Source organism: Meles meles, chromosome 2 (assembly GCF_922984935.1).
Source record: "Meles meles chromosome 2, mMelMel3.1 paternal haplotype, whole genome shotgun sequence".
Classification (NCBI taxonomy): Eukaryota; Metazoa; Chordata; class Mammalia; order Carnivora; family Mustelidae; genus Meles; species Meles meles.
The window spans coordinates 166,191,128-166,211,336 of NC_060067.1; the positions used below are offsets into that span (position 1 = coordinate 166,191,128).

Consider the following 20,209-nt stretch of genomic DNA (forward strand, 5'->3'; position numbering starts at 1 on the left):
TCACAACTGGGACCAGCAGTTCAGGTTTGTTTGTTTGTTTTTAAGTATGCTCCACCCAGCATGGAGCCCAGTGCAGGGCTTGAACTCACAACTATGAGATCAAGAGTCAGTGCTTAACCAACTGAGCCATCCAGGTGCTCCTGTTCAGTTATTATGTCATGATCCGAGAGTCCTGGGATCGAGCCCCGCATTGGGCTCTCTGCTCCGCAGGGAGCCTGCTTCCTCCTCTCTCTCTGCCTGCCTCTCTGCCTAGTTGTGATTTCTGTCAAATAAATAAAATATTTAAAAAAATAATAAAGTAAGTTAAGCAGATGTGACAAAGTGTACTCTTTGTTCCACAATATCCTCTGTTTCCTTCTTCCGTGATCATGAACTTTGACTCTTAGGAGGGTACATGTTCATTCAAAACAAAGACCGTATTTCTCAGCCTCCTTCAAGGCCAGGGGTGACTATGTCTCTACTTTCTGGATAAAGATATATAATCATCAATATTACAAGACAGCTCCCAGGAAACTCCCTAAAAGGAGATATGATACACTCTGTCCTTTAGCAAAGGGGAAGGCTATGAACCATTCATTTATCTGGCTGCCTGGGGTGGGGATGCAATGACTAGAGCTCTGGTCTTGCACTTAGAACATGAGGATGAGGTCCACAGCCTAGACACTATAGGGAGATAAGCTGGAGGAACCCTAAGCCCTTGGCTCTTTGTGGCGCAGAGCTGCTATCCATACCAGTTTAGACTACATTTTAGAGATTTTACAGGAGAGAAATAAAATTCTATTCGTTTAAACCACTGTTTTTGGATGGCTCCATTTCTCATAGCTGAATCTAATGTTAACTGATATTTTGGGGAACATTCCTAGTAAAAGAAATGTAGCTATTTTAAATATTTTAACTTTACACTTATTAAAGGACATTCATCCACTGGTCTTTTGGTGTAGGGATGAGTCCTTTTCTTTGAGTAGGGTTCCATTAATTAGCATTCCACAGAAACTACACATGGCCACAATGCACTGCTAAAATCACCAGTTTGGATTTCTCCAAAAGCAGAATGCAAAGGCAAAGTCTTAGGGAACTTGTGAAGCCATGTGAATGCAATATCCTGGATATTTACAATTACTCCCATCTTTATGTCTCCTTGCCTACACCTAATTCAACAGTATTTTTTATTGACTCACTTTTATTAAGTCTTTCCACAGCATTTCCTTTGGTTTAGGAGAACTTTGTTTTAGCACTCGCTGTTCGTCAGTTTATATAGTATTTCATTACATATTTACCTTATTTTCATCAGAAGTACTTTCTCTTAGCCCTCATATTTTATTAGTTTATGCAATGTTTAACTGAATTCCACAATTACAACAGCGAACACAACTGGCAGAAGTGAGTGGGGAAAACATAACTGACTTTGCACATAACCCAACTGAGGGAGCAGTGCATTCTTCCCAGCATCACCCCTCTCTGATGTTTGTTGGAAGGAAGAGAGGGAACGTTAGTTACCTGTCCACTTGAGTACGGGTCAGATCTGCTACTCAGCCTCTTTTTACATTTATATAGTTTAAAAGAATCTTGATGATACATCTAACTTTACAAATGCAGGAGCAAGTCTTACACACTGTTGACGGGCATGTGAAGGCATTCTGGAGGGCAGTATCTATCAAAGCCTTAAAAATGTCATAGACCTGGGGCGCCTGGGTGGCTCAGTGGTTTAAGCCGCTGCCTTCGGCTCGGGTCATGATCTCAGGGTCCTGGGATCGAGCCCCACATCGGGCTCTCTGCTCTGCAGGGAGACTGCTTCCTCCTCTCTCTCTGCCTGCCTCTCTGCCTAGTTGTGATTTCTCTCTGTCAAATAAATAAAAAATATTAAAAAAAAAAAAATAAAATATTTAAAAAAAATGTCATAGACCTGACTCGGCAAAGCCATTTTTAATAAAGAATCCTACCAAAATAATTGAGACATTTCTGAAAGAATTGCTATGATTATCTTGCCCTAGGAAAAAGTTTAAGAGCCACATGGCGCATGGCTAGTTTTATGTACCGACTGTGCTTTCATTTGGAATATACTGTTTTGAAGGAATGAATCAGAGAGAACCGTAACTTTGGATTGGCACCATGACATGGTCACGGAAAGTTTTTATTAAAATTTTGGATCCTTAAGCCAACTGTGATGAATACAGCTTATGGGAGCTTAAGTGCCACCTGATTACTGGGGTTAGAAGGGAATACCACCAAATAAATAAGTAAATAAATAAAAATAAAATAAAGAAAGGGAATACCACATTTCCCCAAATCTCTTGTGCTGGGGTTCTGGATGTGAATGAGGTTCCATCAATTGAGATGTGAAAAGTGGAAGGCAGGCCATCTTCCTACCACTGTAGCTGATTCTTGCCAAAGTTGTGGAGTCTGATTCTTCTTTCCCTCACACCCCACCTTAATATCAGCATAGCATGCTGGCTCCACCTTTGAAGGAACTACCCAGAATCCATGCACTTCCTAAAACGTCCCCTTTCCGCCCTGGTCCACAGCACAACCAACCGTCACCGGGATGACTGTAGCAGCCTTCAGACGTCTCTCTGCTTCTAACTTTACCTCGACCCGGCAGTTCCAGTGAGCCTTCTATAACCCAGGTAACACTTGTGACAGCGATCCCTTTCACTTAGAACACAGCCCAAGTCCACTTGGTGTCCTAAAGACCAGCTGACCAGACCACCCACCCCACCCTTCCTTTGCTGCGCTGCCATTCTTCCTCCTGGTGTCAGCTCCAGCCAGTCTCCTTTGCTGCTCCTGATTCTGGCTGTCCTCACCCACTACTGGTCCTGCCAGTTCACTTCCTCCAGTGACACTTCCTCAACTGTGATAAGCTGAGCTACCACCTGAAGACTCCCTCTCCCATTTCAAAAAATTCCCAAGTGCCTGTCACCTTCTAAATACCACACAACTTATTTTTGTTTCTTGTCTGTCCCCCAACTAAAATGAAAGTTCTGTCAGGACAGACATCTTCTGTCTTTGTCACTGTGTCACTATGCTAGGAGGCATTGTCTGTGGGCTTTTTCCTTCAGGTGTGCCAGGGTCCAGTCTTCAGCTCTGTGGTTCTCCAGAGGCGGCTGAACTGTGGGGATTTGACCACTGGACTGCAGCTATGCGGTGTTCCGTTAACTCAACAGCTCCACAGCACAATTCTCCACCCTCCCCACTATCACTATCATAGAGGTCATCATAGAGGTCATAGCACCCCTGGTGGGAGTTCTCTGGTGTTCTGATTCCTGGAGGCTCAACCTATTACTCACTCCTTCAGCTTTCCAATGAGTCTATAAACACTTATTTTCCTGTTATTAAATGCTTCTGCTTAGAATAACTGGAATGGCTTTTATTTTTCCACGGAACCCTGAAAAATACACGAGGTAGAGCTCTTGGACCAATGACAAAAAAAATGACTACATTTTTTTCTGACTGACTGGGTCTTGGATGTAAATAAGCCAAATAGGAGAGAGCCCCGCCCCTACCTCAGTCCTTGGAGAGTTCCATCAGTGACTGCTCCAATACAAGGGAACAAAAGAAAACTTCAGAAGAGCTGAGTCAGAAGTTGGCCACACGGGGAGTTACTAGAGTTGGCATTCTCGCTCCATTTTTTTCAGAGGATACCTCTGACATCCAACCACACTCCAGTCCCTACCCTCTATTGGTAGAACTTTGGCAGCTGAACCATACCCAAGAGGAGCTGTAAACAGCACATCTGTCACTAGCTAGAGCCATCTGAAGAGGGGAAATGCCACAACTGTGAATGTCCTGCACTAGGATGGGGGTGGCAGCACATGACCAAGAGGCAGTGGATGTCATTTTTCACATAATACCTAAGAAATAAGCCTCCTTTCCTTTAAAGAGCCAAGTGTTAAGTGGTCAATTTAATCGGACCATGGAGGTAGGTCTAGGATTAAAAGACCGTCTTTAATGCATTCAGCCAGCTCAGACAGATCTGAACTACAAGATGCTCATTAACAAAGAACTGTATGTATTTTTAAGATAAAGCACATGATGAGACAACATAATGTTTTTACCATTATTTTAGAGTCTGAAAAAGAATATGTACTAAAATGTTAAACTGATGTATTTAGAAGAAAAGGTAATTGGACATTTAAAAAATTCTACCTAGATATACCTCAAGTCTTTGTCATTCCTACAAATAAAACTCTGTTTCAGGTAACAGGTTGCCAAAGGCCCAGGGACAAACTGCTCCATCCATCTCCTTGGCAGCACCGCATCCAGGGGTGGGAATGTGACCCAGCTCTGTCAAAGAGACACAGGGGCAAGTGTCTTTGGGCTTCTGAAGGATAGTGCCAAGAGCACAATGAGGAGAAAGTTCCTTTACCACTGCCCACTTTGCTTCCTGCTGTGGCTTTGTACTCATTTGGAGAAATAATCCTGAGCTGTGGCAGCCGCTTTGCAACATGGAGGCTAGCAGAACAAATGGATCTAAGCAAATCTTGATGACATTTTGGCGGCCACCCAACTCCAGAGCCATTTATCTCTAGGTTTCTCGTTACAGGCGATAACTACACATCCTGACTGCTTACGCCACCGTCAGCCTGGCTTCCTGTTATACTTGTGCTGCTCACACTCTACAGAGCCACTCTTCTCTCTGGTACCAGATGAAAGCTTTATGTTCACTCTAATTTAAAGATCTATTTATTTATTTATTTATGAGAGAGAGAGAGAGAGAGAGAGAAAGATATCACAAGTAGGCAGAGAGGCAGGCACAGAGAGAGGGGGAAGCAGGCTCCCCGCTGAGGGGCTTGATCCTAGGACCCTGAGATCATGACCTGAGCCAAAGGCAGAGGCTTAACCCACTGAGCCACCCAGGCGCCCCTGTTCACTTTAATTTAAAAACAACCCTATTAAGCGGCTACTATTACCTCCTGTTTATAGAAAACAAATAAAACTGAACTTAGGGAGGCTAAGTAATTTCCCCCAAAGTTACTAGTAGAGTTGGATTCAAACCCAAGCCTGGCTTTAGAACCCAATGTCACTCTACTCACACAGTTAAAAAATGAACACGTCTATAGTTCTCTCGTTTAGAATCGTAACAAAATGCCTACACACAGATGCAGGTAGTAATAAATTTGCATACATTTGCACTCACACATATGAATTTGACTTTAGGCTTTTTCCTCCCGTTTGCGTTTGTATGCTGGTAGGAACGTATGCTTCAGAGGCCTGGTCAAGAAAGCAGACTTGTTTCAACTTTTCCCCACACTTTCACTGATGACATCCATTCTGTGTATCGGGGATACTGAGACAGGTCATGGGGACTCTGATGCAGGGTCATACTAGTCAATTCCCAAGGGTACATGTTCTTCCTCAAGCTTTCCTGGGAGAGCTGAAGATGGCAAAATACCAAAGGTTAACAAGGCAGGGCCTTTGAATCAGCCCAGAAAAACAGAACGTTTCTGAACTGAAGAAACAGAAGAGAAAGAGAGGACTGCAACAGAGGCCCAGTGGCAGGTCATCACCTCTCTAAAAGAAAGCACCAGAGCCCAGAGAACAAAGCTCAGCCTTCGACCAAACAGACCTTCCACGGTTCATGTCTCCACAGAAGCCTTCTGTCCCTTACAAGAGACCAGAACAATCCGAAAGATGGAGCGCATGTAAGCTCTTAGCTACAGGAGGGGGCTATGTTCAATCCCCCTCACAGCTGCTGGCTAGGCAGTTTGAGGGGCTCAGCATAGGCAAACCACAGTCATCATGAACAAAAACCAGACTCCATGGGACAGAAAGGTGAGACTAAAGGAAGGCATACCCATCCTACCTCCATCCAAGTCAGGAGGAGGCAGTCTTCTTGAGCCTGTGTGGTCCATCACTGTTCCAGAGATGGTTGGCTAAGCTCACAGCAAAGGGAGCTATGACATCAGTCACATGTCTAATGACCAGACACTGCTGCAGGCAGCTTTCCCTAACCCTTAAGATGTCTCCCACCATCAACACAGGGAAAAAAAACCCCAGTCCTGTGGACAGGGGATGAAGGAGAAGCCGCTCCTCCATGACTGACACACTGGAAGGATCAACAGCATGATGATCTGATAAAAAGAACAAGGTCACAGACCCATGAACTAAAAGGCCAGCAGGGATTGGGATGCAGACGAGAGGAGGGACAGGGGCACCTCTCAAATTCAAAGCTTTTGAAGTGGGAGGCCATCTGTCAAGCGTCAAAGAGGCCACTACGCAATAAATCCCTAATCGCCGTCTTTGAGCGTGCTTCTAATTCTGAGTGCTCACAGGGTTCTGCTGGGAAATACTTAAATGGAAGCCAAGAATACTGCTAGTCATTGCAAGGCATGGGGGTGGGAGATGAGTCCTGGGGAACCCCTGCCCCTCCGATGCCTCCCAAAGTGTAGGGTGCTGGGAGGATTCTCTGACTTTACCTCTGGTAGCACCTGCAGCTAGCACCTCACTGCACTGAACAGGCGGCACTTAGCTGAGAGTGCTCAGGAGAAAATGGCAGAGCGGCCTGAACCTGTATCTTCAGAGCTTCTGGGCCTAGGGGGATGGCACGAGCAGTCAGGAGGCAGGGAGAGCAGCTCTGGTCACGTCTTCTGAGAGATTCCTGGAATCTCTGTTTTGTTTGAAAACAGACTCAGGCAAAGGAAAGGGAAACTAACATTTATTGAGTGCCCACTGTGTTTATCTGGCCTTGTGCAAGGAGTTTTCACCTACAGCTTTCCATTTCATCCTCACACCAACCCTGTGAGGTAGGTATTATCCTCATTTTTGTTCCATGAGGAATATGAGGCTCAGAGAGGTTAGGTAGTTTGTCCAAGGTCGCACAGCTAGTAACTGATGGAGCTGGGATTGAGCACTGAGTCCCAGACTCAAAAATTCCCTGCTCTCTCTCCAACACTGCTTCTTGGGAAAGAGAAGGGAGCAAAAGCAGCAACAGTCCTTACGCTTCCTACCCTGAGAACAAGTCAGTCAGCAAGAGGAGGAGCATGGACTTTCCCACAGACCCTCCCCTCTCTACCTGGGGAGGGCACAGTCGCTCAAAAAGATAAGACATAAATATAAAAATAAATAGAAGGGACAAGTCCCCCAGCAGTGAGGATGTGCAGGATCCATGCTGTGGGAAGGCCACTGTGCCATTCACAGCTGCCGTGGGAGGGAGCCACGTGGGCCCTGTGGGGGAAACTGGGACAATGGCTGCCAAAGGCTGGAGTGGGTGGGCTAAACAGGCCCCTTCTGGGTCGCACAGATTCGAGAACAAAACGTCTGGAGCAGGCAGCAGCCGTGGGCACAGTCACCATCATCCTCCATCTGCTCATTTTACCGGTGTTTGTGATCCAAGAGGGACTCGAAATCGGGGGAACATACAAGTTTGTGCTTTATGTGTCCCAGGACCGTCATCTCACCGGTCCGACTGTCTCCAAGGCCCACCGACACAAGCTCCTGCCAATCAACAGAGACAGCGATGAGAACCGAAGCTACACAGCTCGTTACTCAGTCCTGATTTTCATGCGACAACCCTGAGAATGCTTCTCCCTTAGAGCAGACCCCTCAACACTCCTTACCTCTTAAGGAGCCCCTACTACTACCCTTACGGGCTCTCACCTGCAGAAAGGAACAGGCAGTTCCCATTGTTACGTCTAGGGTCACCTTGCCCAGGAGGAGCTGCACCTTTCCTGACTTGCGGATGAGCAGCTTGCCAACCTGACCCTCTGTCAGGTCAGCCAGGGTACACGCATTCTCTACCAGCCTGGCTTCCTGCGGAGAGAATCAGAAGACGGAAATAGGGTAAGGAGCTGCTTCCTCCATCCTCCATGAATGACAACTTTTCCAAAGGAAGGCATCAGCAGCAGAGGTTAGAATGAGCTCCTCCAGAGGACCTTTCCCCAGGGCTCCCTGCCATTGGATGAATGACAAAACCCAAAGCAAACAGATCAACAAATGGACAAAATACTGGTAACTGCTCCGGTGGAGGGATGGTACATGAGCACTTATGTTCTCTGAGCCATGTATGTTCAAAATATTTCTTTATAAAAAGTAAATACGCATAATAGGGGTTGAAGTACAAAGCCCCAAGTCCCTTGTGGGTAGAGAGAATGACATTTTGGCTTGGGTGGCACACCTCTGCTTCCCCAACAGCTCACTGTTTCCCTTCCTGGTCCCCCTGGCATTTTCGCAGAACTCACTCCCGTGCATACCCGGTCTTTCTCCTGCTTTATAACCACCATCTGGCCATCCTCGCTCTGCACCTCTGTCTTGATAGGCTTGATGTCCTGAGTAGGAGGCTGGCCAGGGAGTGTGTCTGGCAGCTGAAGGAACAGCAGCTCTTCTTCCTGGGTGAGGCTCAGCTCCCTGAGCAGCTCTGCCACAGATACATCTTTTGGGAGGCCCGGGGTCTTTCTGGCTGTCCTGGGAGGAGCCTTCATCTTGGCCTCCTCCTCCTCATCTCGGGGCTCCTCTTTCACTGCCCAAGGTAACACAAATGGAAGGGCTATGAAGTGGCCATCTCATCATACCCATCCCTTCATCCCCCTCTGCTTCACTGTCACTCAGCCACAAAGTGGGAGGGAATCACTGGTTAGGAAGAAGGATCCAGAAGTTGTGTGACTTATCTAAAAAGGAGCATCTGAGGCCAGGCCCACAGATCCATGTTAGCATGAACCTTCTGAGAGTGAGAACTCAGTGTCCCTGTTCAGGTCATGTACTTTATAGCCAGAATGGGGGAGGACCTGCTTATGAATCTGGGAGGCTCATTCCTGGAGAGGAGTCCTGGGGGGCAGCCACAGGGAAGGAGAGGAGACATTAATGGACACAGAGTACCTTTCACAACAGGCACATCCACCTCCATGTCCTCTTCCTTGGGGCCAGCCAGCCAAGGTTTAACATCTGGCTCTTCATTCTCTTCCTTAAAAAGCCACCCTGAGTGGGCCAGCGGCAGCTGCACAGGCATGTTTCGAGTGTCATTCCTCAGCCCAGGGTCATCGATGAACTACCAGGGAAGAGTCAGGGGGTCACATGGTCTGGCTAGCATGCACACATACCTGGACTGCAGACCACCACAGCCTCTTCTGACTGAGGATTCCTGCTGTTCACAGGCTTCCAGGACATCAGAGAGCTCTTCCTCCCCCAAGCCTGGTTCCCCAGAAGCCCATTCCTCCTGGCCGAGTAGTACCTACATCATCCTTCTCCAGCATGCGCAGGATCTGTTTCGTTTCTTCATCTGTCTCTCTCTTTTCTTTTTTGATGTTGATGATATGAGAAGGTCCCATGTCTGACACATCCACTGTCTTATCCCAGTTCCCTGTGGGAAATCATTCAGTTCACCAGAGGTACGGAAGAGGCCAACAGCAAGGAAAACTGAACTGGGAGCAGGGGAATTTTACTGCCCTTGCCCTTCTCTTGGGCAGTCTGGACTGAAATCCACTGATTCCTTCCTCCCGGAACCCCAGAAGCTCTGTACCTTTTTTCTTCATCATTTCAGCTGGACCCTGCTCAAAGATGGAATGGGACTGGATCACTTCTGGGCGGCCCCGGCCCCGTCCATGCCCTTCTCGCTGTCGATCTCTATCCCTGTCACGCTTCTCCTTCTTGATGGTTACTTCTTCCTTGGGCCTGGAAAAGAGAATGGAGTTAGGGAAACCACTCACTCACTCTGCCTCAGAGAACTGGTCTTACTCTACTACATGACTCTACTCCACCTGAGTGGAGAATTAATGAGACAATAACTGTAGCAGAAGAAGCAGAATTAGACCCTAAGTCTAGCACCTTTTCTATTTCCTTGATGGGGCGGTGTCCCTTCAGTTTGCTTTACTTTTTACCTTCTTGCTGGAGAATATGCATTAGAACTACAACTCAAAAACTGAATTATAGACTGCCCCCAAATGTGGACTTTTTAGTATTGCTTGAAAGCAAGAAGGTTGTAATACAAAAGAACGTAAGTGAAAACCTGACCCATTTTTTGTCTAAACTAGTGCCTCTCAACTCTACCTGTAAAAGATAATCATTCTGTTTCATTGCAAAAAAGTAAAATCCACTATTTCTAGAGACGGACTTCCAGGCCATCAGTGTTTTTTTAAAACTTGCACATTAGAATCACCTGGGAACCAGGGTCCAAAAATCACTAGGGAAAAAATTAATGCACAAATTTAGATTTCTGAGCCACATCCCTAGTTATTTCCCAGAAGACCCAAATTCAGGGCAATAAGGGGAAAGTTTTATAAGGCCCAGCTACTTACTCTTCCTTGATTTTCCGACTGATGATATTTGGGGTGAAGGTTTTCTGAAAATAAAATACGGGAGTCACTGATTTGGTAAGTTCTGATCCCAAAGTAGAGAGAAAGATGAACATTCTCAAAGGTCATCTTGTATGGACCAAGACCACCATTCTACCTTCCCCGTGGTTGTCAATGATTTAAAGAGACAGACATGTACCTAAAAGGGACAAACACCCTGCCCGGATAGCTGTGGACTTACACAGAACAGCGCACCAAAACCTATTCAAACTAGCAGCCTCAGCTCTGCCCTCTCCAAGGAGAACCCTGAAGACTTTGAAAACTTACTTGTCTAGTGCTCGCTTCGGCAGCACATATACTAAAATTGAAAACTTACTTGTCTAATCTCACTTCCGGTCATCAAATTGCTATAGAAACCAGAAGGAATCATAGGAAAGAGCACGAGCAGCAAGGTTCCAGTAGGAAGTCAGTCGACCAGCACTCCCAAACAGACGATACTGCAAGACTGCCACCAGCATTTCCAAAGGCAAACAAGTCTTTGAAAACTGGCTGCTTTATGCTTCTATTACAGCGCCCACCCCAGGGGGGTGGGATAAATTTCAGGGCTATACTTACATCTACAGTCATAAACACAACAGAAAAGGACACAGAGCCTCCAATGTCCTGCCTAGGATTCATTGCCTGCAGGCCTTGGGTTTCTTAAAGGTGTCCAAAACACATTTTAAAAAAGGTAAATAAGTTGCTTTGGAAGTAATTAGGATTCTCTGCCCTTCAGCCATCTCTGAGAACCAGGTCAGCATCTTGCACCCGGTATCTGGACCCGAAGGTAGGCAAACTCCCTAGAATCTGTCAGCAGAAGTCTCCGGGCGAGTTTCGTCAGGCCCAATACCAAGCCTGGCACACGGTAGGCCCTGCGTGAACATCAGCTGAACCCCAGGGTCCCGGAATTCAAGGTAGCAGGGTTTCTTAGAAAGGTGCCATCGGGGTACCTTCTTGACTCCTCCAAGGGTGAGGTCCCTGGAGCGGATGGAGGGAAGGCGACCTGGAGTGAGTGGAGGCGCCGGCCGCCGCCCGATTAGCCCCCGTCCCCCAGAGAGGAGGGGGCGGGGACCTCCCGGAGCACTCGGCTCGCCCGCAGCGTTTCCTTGCGACATTTTGCCTAGGAGAAAGGAAGGAAAGGGGCAACAAAGTCACTCGAGGGGGCGGACACACGGACCCTGGGCGGAACCCCACCCACGTGGCCTCCCGCCCCCAGTCAGGGCGTCCCTCCCTTTCCACGTGGCAAGACTCCCCCGACCACCCAGTCGGAGCCCTTGGCTCGCCCTCTGCCCAGGCCCCCGGCCAGGCACGAGGCAGAGAGGCACTCCCGCGTACCCGGGCTGTGGCTCCACACCACGCGCGTCCCGACTTCACCTCCTTCGCGGCCCGCAGAATGCCCTGGGTCTCTGCGCCCGGCGGAAGTCTGCGTGGCAGGGCCCGGGCGCCGCCATCTTGCCGCGGGGCGGAAGTGAGGTCTGTGGGCGGGGCCGGGCCACAGTATTTATCCGGCGGCGCCTCGCTCCTCTCCGCCTTCTCTTCCCGGTTCTTCCCGGAGTCGGGAAAAGCTGGGTTGAGAGGGCGAAAAAGGAAGAGGGGTCTGGTCTAGGTTACGCTGCGGTGCAGCGCTCGGGGGTCTTGGCCCGAGCCAAGGGGGCAGAGGCGCCCAGCTCCGAATCCGGGGGCCGTAGCCGCCGCTACGACCCAGCATGGGGATTCGCCGTGGCGGAACCTCTGGGAGTAGTGGGGTCGCGGCTCGGCTCGGCTCGGCTCGGCTCGGCTCGGCTCGGCTCGGGACGCGACGGGGCGAGGGGCGGGCGAGGGGCGAGAGCGAGACCGAGACCCGGACTCAGAGTTGAGGAGGCCTGGGCCGGGCCGAGCTGCGGCTGTGGCCTCGATGATGACCTTGGAGTGGTCACTGTACTCGGGGCTGTGGCCTCGCCTTCGCTTGGGGGTCCTTCCCTTGGGCTGCTGGTGGGATCCTGGGGTGGGGCTGTGGGCGCAGCGCTGGGGCACCCACCCTGGGCTCCTGACTGCTTACCTTGCGAGCACCTACGTTCTAAGCCCTGAACCCGAAAAACGAAGTTTACGAATTTAAAGAACTTTCTTGGTGACTGTGGCATTTGTAATTTAAAAAATGCCTTTACTGTTCTCCCTAATCCCAAACCATGTAAAAACCACCTAACATTGCCGAGAGTTTGAGGGGAGGAAAACATTTCTGCTACAATTCCACACAGAATACTACTATTAAAACTTTTGTAATATATTGCAATCCCCTTGTAGAGCTGTCATATTGTACCACAATTTTGAACCCTCCCTTTTGAAATAACACTTCTCTGTTGCTGCATCAAATGAGTAATTCTTGGGTCTATGTCATGATTTGCCTATTTTCCTATTTGGACACTTAGATTGTTTCCCCCCACTGCTGCTGTAAATAACGCTGTAGTGAACATTTGGTGCATTTAAGGTTTTTTCTTCTTTTGGATTATATCCCTAGGACAACTTTTCAGACTTGTGATAACTGGCCAAGAGAAGATGTACTTTATTTTTTAAGTAAAATTTTTGAGAAAATAGGTCATATGCAAGGCTTTTTTTTTTTTTTTTAAATTTTAGAGCGAGAAAGAGAGGGAGAGCGAGAATGAGCAGGGAGAGAGAGGGAGAGAAAAATCTCAAGCAGACTTCACGCTGGGCTTTATCTCATGATCCTGAGATCGTGACCTGAGCGGAAACCAGGAGTCAGATGCTTAACAGACTGTCACCCAGGTGCCCCGATGCACATGTGGTTTTAAGAAATAATACAGAGATCTCAATTTGTTTCCAGTAGAAACATATCCTAAAACTGTAGTACAATATCACAACCAGAATATTGACATTGATACATTAGAAATATAAAACATTTCCATCGATGTAAAGATCTCTTTTAGTTGTCTTTTTATAGCCACACCTCCCTCTTTCCGCCCACCCCTGGCAACCACTAATCTGTTCTTCACTTTCATACTTTTGTTATTTCAGAAGTGGAACTCATTCAAAAATGGAATCATACAATATGTGACTTCTTGAGATGGCTTTTTCACTCAGCATAATTCCCTTGAGATTATCCAAACTGTTGAATGTATCACTAGTTCATTCCTTTTTATTACTAAGTATCCATGGTTTGTTTAACCATTTGTTCTTTGAAGGACATCTGGGTTGTTTCCAGTTTTTGGCTCTATTATGAATAAAGCCCCTATGAACATACATAAAACGGTTTTTTTTTTTTTACAAAGATACCTATTCATTATTAAAAAATTGGAAAATTTTAACAAACACCCAGAAGCAAATGAAAGTCATCCATTACATGTTTGAAGTTGTTTTCCTAGGCATGTGGCTTTTTAAAAATTGAGATGTTTTACACAAGGTTCAATAATCTGCTTTTGTTTCTCCTAACAATACACTATAAATATTTGAGTTACTTAATATTCTTTTAAATTATCATTTTTAATGGCTAAATAGTACTCCACATTGTTGTCTTGCACCATAATGTCTTTAACCAGTTTCCTGTTAACCAGGAAACCAGTTTCCTTCCTGCAATGCTGATTGGATTTCTGCAAAATTTTTCACCCCAACAGGACAAGAGGAGAGAAGACTTAAATCAAGACTTCTATCTTTAACATTTTGGGGCTTGCTTCCTAACAACAATTACTATAATTTCCCATTAAGAACATTCTCCTGTGTTCCCTCTAATTAGGCTAATATACCTTTGGCACCATTCTCCTTTCATCTTCTTCTTCCTCTACTTCTACTTCTTCTTCTTTTTCTAGAGAGAGAGAGACAATGTGCACCCACATTGGGTTGAGGAGGTGAGGTGGGGGAGGGAGAGAGAGAACATCCAGCAAACTCCTTGCTAAGGGCAGAGCTGCAAGCTTGGCACAGGGCTCAATCTCATGACCCTGAGATCATGACCTGACCTGAAATTAAGAGTCAAAGGCTTACCCAACTGAGCCACCTAGATACCCCACACTATTCTCTTTTCTTTCTTTACTTGCTCTAACACCTCCCTCTCTGTTTTCTTCCAAAGGCTATATTCTTTCATCTAGCCTCAAAAGAAACTAGTAAATCCTTACTAGCTGAACCCCATGTCATCACATCTGTGATTCTAGCAGATCTTAATTGTCATTAATAACAGTTTATTTCTACATATTCATAGTGAAGGTAATCATCTCATTGTTATCTCATTAATTAATGAAATTAATAAACTCTTAAGAGCAAATACAGTTTGTTGTTGCTATTGTTGGTTCTAAATGCAGAATTCAGAAGATGTAAGCCGATTCTGTAAAAAGACTGTTTCTGTGAACTCTTATTGGGCATTGGGAATACTAAATGAATAAGGAACTGTTTTGAATATGTATCAGTAGAAGAAAAGGAATGTGTGGTATGAAAATGCTATCCAAGCTCAAGCCATTACATGTTCTCTCTGAGTAATTTCTCCTGATTTGTTTCCATCATTTTGCAGGCCATTATTTGCTGGTTCCTCCTTGTCTCCTTGACCTTGAAACATTGGAGAGCCCTTGGATTCCGTCCTCAGAACTCTTCCCTTTTTTCTCTATACTTACTCCTTTGGCCCTATTCAGTTTCTCAGCTTCAAACCCTGTGCTGAATGCTGATAATTCTCAGTGCCTATCTCAATATGGACCTCTCTGAACACCAGATGTGTATTTCTGCCTATCCCCCACTTCCACTTGGCTGTCTACAAGGCATCTCAAACCTATATCCACATCCAAACTTTTGATCTCCCTCCTCAAACTACTTTGAAACGTTCCCCATCTCAGTACTTGGCATCCCTCAGGCTGCTCAAGTGAAAAAAAATTAAGATTTTATTTATTTGACAGCAAGAGGGGGATCACAAGCAGGGGGAGTGGAAGAGGGAGAACCAGGCTTCCTGGCGAGCACGGAGCCCCATGCGGGGCTCGACCCCAGAACCCTAGGATCATGACCTGAGCCGAAGGCAGACGCTTAACGACTGAGACACCCAGGCGCCCCGCAAGTCAAAATTTTGCAGTTATCCTTCACTCTTTTCTTTCTCTCATATGATGCCTCCAGCGCATCAGCTTTTCCAGATATATCCAGAATCTTACCACTTCTCACCACATTCACTGACATGCCACCTTGGGTCTGGCCACCATAATTTTTTTTTTTTTTTTGGCCGTGATTATTTTAATAGCCTCCTAACTGGTCTCCCTGTTTCCACGTGGGTCCCATCAGTTTAGTTGCAACATAGCATAACTGACATATTTCACATCGGTCACATCTCTGCTCTCGACTTCCCAGAGGCTTCCCATTTCAGAGTGAAGACCAGAGAGTTTAGACTGGTCTACACAGCTCTACATAATCTGTCGACCTACCTACCCACCGTCTCTCTGTCCTTAACTCCTACCACATGCCCGTCACTCACTCTGCTCCAGCGGCACTGGTTTCTTGCGGTATCCGGTTTCTTGCGGTATCCGGATCAATCTGGGATGCTCCCTCTTCAGAGCCTCTGCACCAGCTACCTGGAATGCCCTTCCCCCATGGAATTTTTTTTTCAAGATTTTATTTATTTACCTGACAGAGATCACAATTAGGCAGAGAGGCAGGCAGAGGTGTGGGGAGAGGTGGGGGGAAGCAGGCTCCCCGCAGAGCAGAGAGCCCAATGCAGCAGGATCCCAGGACCCTGGGATCATGACCTGAGCCAAAGACAGAGGTTTTAACCCACTGAGCCACCCAGGAGAGCCCCGCCTGCCCCCCATGGAATTCTGCATGGCTCTCCTCCCCTCCTCAACCAGGTTTGTTGCTTTTTCTTTTTATCCCAAAGTCACGTTTTTCAAGAAGGCCTTCTCTGATGGTATTAAAAATTGTAACCTCCCCCATGACATTCCCTATCCCTATTTACTGAGTTCTATTTCTCTACAGCACCCTCACCTAGTAGACTCCAGAGTTTATTTGCCTCTCCATCTTCTCCCCACCAGAAAGTAAGCCCTGTAGGAGTAGGGACTTCTTTTCCTCCTCCCCTGCAGTATCCTCACTGCCTGAAACAATACCTGACACAGAGTCAGCACCCAATAAATTTTTGTTGAATGAACGAATGAATTCCAGGCTGCGTTGAGACCAGGCAGTGAATCTGGATGTGCATTAGAGAAATAAAAAAGGGGATTGTTTCCAGGTGTATTATACAAGTGATTGAAGTTTAGCACTGCTGAGGTAAAAGCCATCCTTGCATTGCACGTCTGTATGTCTTCTCTGTAGGTTCTCTGTGTGCCAGTTGCTTACGTGCACTAAGTAAAGTAAATGCTGAGCGAGTGGAGGGAAGGCTTTGAGGCATGACAGCAGTTTCTGGATCCGCGGCATCGAAGTCTTGTCCCTGAGATCTTGCTATGAAGTGCCCAGTGGTGTTCCATATCTTCTGCATTGTGCTCTTCCCCTTTGGGTACAGCTCAGTGACTGTGCCAGTCTTGTGGATTCAGCCTATCAGTCCTTCCGCTTCTCACAAAACTTGTGATTCTTTCTTCATTATTCTTGGGCTTTGTCCCTTGAAGTTTCTCTTTGCCCTTCAACATTTCATTAGTGTCTCTTCTTTAGCTTTTCAGGGTGCTTAAATATAATTCAGCATTTTTCCCGTCTTAAAATTGTTAAATATTTAAGTAAAAAACAGCTAAAAACTCTTAAAAAGTTCAATGGAGTGAGAGCTGTAAAAGGTCTAATATAATTTCAAAATGATAAAGCAAATAAGCACTGAGAAATCCATACGATTCTTACATACACACAGTCACTGCCCTTTCCTGTCACTGCCAAAACATGGTAAATGAACAAAGTGGTTTTTATGAGCTGTCTGGATGTGTCTACATTCATTGGCTCTTGAGATCCTTACACTTAGCTCAACCATGGGGAGATAAATACACGTAAACATCTTGAGTCTATAAAATTTACAAACAATATTAAGGCTGTAGGTCTTTTTTGCTTACAGCTTTTCTCTGTTGCCTCACACTCTATATTTGCTCTATGTCCTTCAATCATGAAGAATTCAGCCATTGTACTCAGACTTGAATTTGAATCAAGTTTTACGTCTTATGGGCTGAGTCTCATTTCCTACCACCAACCCTATTAAAATAAGGTCGAAAGGTCCACCTCTCAGGGCTGTTGTAAGAATCCCATGCCCAGGGTCTTGGTGCTTAAGAATAAAATAATAAAATTAACAATAATAATAAAATAGTTTTTGTTATTATTGTAATCATACCCTGGATATAATACTAAATATGGAAACTTCCAAGCATGCACAAAAGTGCAGAGGATAGCTTATTGGATCTCCAAGTACCCAGCTTCAAGAATTATCTACCCATGCCAATCTTGTTTCATCTGTCCATCTCATGCCCCTCCAGATTATTTTTATAATCTGGAAAAAATAAAAATAATCTGGAGGGGCATGAGATGGACAGATGAAACAAGATTGGCATGGGTAGATAATGTCACTCACTCATAAATATTATAGAATGCATCTCTGAAGGATTTTCTTTTTATTTTCTTTTTTTAATTTTTAATTTATTTATTTGAGAGAGAGAGAGAATGAGAGAGAGAGAGAGAAAGCATGAGAGCAGGGAGGGTCAGAGGGAGACGCAGACTCCCTGCCGAGCAGGGAGCCCCGATGAGGGACTTGATCCTGGGACTCCAGGATCATGACCGGAGCCAAAGGCAGTCGCCCAACCAACTTAGCCACCCAGGTGCCCCAGGATATTCTTTTAAAAAATAACCATAAAGTATCTTTATCAGAGTATCATTCTTAAACACTATCAAATACCCCCTTAGTATTCAAATTGCCCAATTGTCACACAGGGTTTTCTTTCTTTCTTCTTTTTTTAAAAGATTTTATTTATTTATTTGACAGAGAGCGATCACAAGCAGGCAGAAAGGCAGGCAGAGAGAGAAGGGAGCGGGAAGCAGGCTCCCTGGACCCTGAGATCACGACCTGAGCCAACGGCAGAGGCTTACCCCACTGAGCCACCCAGGCACCCAGGATTTTCTTTTCTTTTCTTTTCTTTTTTTTAAGGATTTTATTTATTTATTTGACAGAGAGAGATCACAAGTAGATAGAGAGGCAGGCAGAGAGAGAGAGAGGGAAGCAGGCTCCCTGCTGAGCAGAGAGCCCGATGCAGAACTCGATTCCAGGACCCCGAGATCATGACCTGAGTGGAAGGCAGTGGCTTAGCCCACTGAGCCACCCAGGCATCCCATGGGTTTTCTTTTTTTAATGGTTTAAGTCAGTATCCAAATAAGGTCTATACCCTTGAATATTTTATTGGAGATATAATTAAGGTGTGGGCAGAGTTTTTGCTGTAAAAATGTCCCTTGCAGTGTTGTTTAGAATGGAGAAAAGATAAAATAATCATAGTAGAGTAGGGGATTGGTGTGTGATCTGACAACAGAACATACTCAGCAATTTAAAACAATACTGTAGAAAGACTGTGTCTTGAACAGGAAAGGTATCGGTAAGTGAAAAAGGCAGGTTACAAAACAATATTTACGTTTTTTATTTTTGTTATTAAAATATGTATCTGAACAGTGGGGGAAATGAATTATTTTAATTCTCCCTTCAATTTTAGAATCAAAATTTCTCATCTTTTTATAGTGATCATGGATTCCTTGTGTAATAAAAAGCTATTAAAAATAAAAATGCAGCAGAAGGGCATCTTGGCGGTTGTCTGGTTTCATACAGAGTTAGTTCTATTTGGGTTGTGAAGCTTTCTCCTTACCATGTGTTCTGTCATGTGATCTGAGGAGAAGTCCTCAGAGACAGGAAGCAGCAAAAGCCCTGAAGGGGTCTGTGGCTTCCCCTGAGGGTATCACACAGCTCCACAGAAGCGCATACAGATGGCTACTGTTCACCTTGGGACACATGATCTCATGCGCCCTCCGCGTGCCATCCTGGGAAGGTGGGAGGCAGAGGTGTGCTAGGACACGTCTTCCTCTTAAGCAGGGAAACCGAGTCACATAGAACCTGACTTTTCTTCACACCACCCCACAAGGTAGTTGTGGGGCCAGGTTTGGGTACAGTTGTCTGGCGCTGGCCATAACCAGGAGATTAGGTTTTGCACCCCTTCACACTTGCGACATTTCAATGTAGGTGTGCGAGGGGCGGGACCTAGGTATGTTTGGCTGAGGTAGCGCTTAATCCTGTCTCAGTGTACTGCACCACACTGCATTCTGTGGTTCAGGATCTGACCAGACTTGCTTGGGTTCTCCACACCCACCCAGGGAAGGACTGGCGTCTGCTTGTCCTTGCTCTCTGTAAAATTTTCACATTCTGTCCACTGTCACCTCCTCTAACCTTTGCTGCCTGCTGATGTCTGCAGCCCCCAGGTCCCTCTCGGTGAGTGTCCCTTGCACTCAGTTCATGCTTTCTATGGCATACTGAGCCCTCAGGCAGGAGCTGAGAGGTCAGTTCCTGGCTTCTGCACCGAGCCCTCCCCACCCCCCACCACGCTCCTGCTTCCACAGTCCCCTCTTGGCTGTGCTCTGCTGGGACTCAAGCTGGTTTTGACTCCTCCTTCTGCGAATCCCTATCTGTACCCTGCGATTTAGTTGTATATTTCTTATTCTCTATATCCACCGCCACTCCCACCCACAAAAGACCATGGGCTCCTTGCAGGCAGACACGAGTAATAATGATGGCAATGAAAACAGTTCTGATGGGTCACTGGGCCCTTCTTATGTACCAGCCCCACAGCTGAGTGGTTTACGTAATTTCTCATTTAGTATTTATTATCTCACTCGGCAGATGAAGAAATTGAAGCTCTGAGAAGTTGAGGAAATTGTCCAAGATCACCCAGCTAGAAAATGATAGAACAGGAATTTTAACCATATTTGACTGTCCGTGCTTTTCCACACTGTGCATACTCCTTGTCACTGTTGGTTGTTGGATTCAAATTTCCTTGAGTGCTCTTCAC

At 46.1% G+C, this 20,209-nt stretch overlaps 1 protein-coding gene across 1 annotated transcript; it reads right to left on the reverse strand.

Annotated features, from left to right (window-relative positions):
• Positions 1-228: 228 nt before the first annotated feature.
• POLR3D (RNA polymerase III subunit D) lies at positions 229-11,722 on the reverse strand. The gene is made up of 10 exons (XM_045998020.1): positions 11,595-11,722; positions 11,210-11,379; positions 10,224-10,267; positions 9,449-9,600; positions 9,165-9,289; positions 8,809-8,977; positions 8,187-8,452; positions 7,594-7,746; positions 1,904-7,431; positions 229-1,679 (listed from the first exon to the last, which is right to left on the reverse strand). The coding sequence occupies exons 2-9, from the start codon at positions 11,372-11,374 to the stop codon at positions 7,309-7,311; spliced, it is 1,197 nt and encodes a 398-aa protein (XP_045853976.1). The 5' UTR covers positions 11,375-11,379; positions 11,595-11,722; the 3' UTR covers positions 229-1,679; positions 1,904-7,308.
• Positions 11,723-20,209: the final 8,487 nt, after the last annotated feature.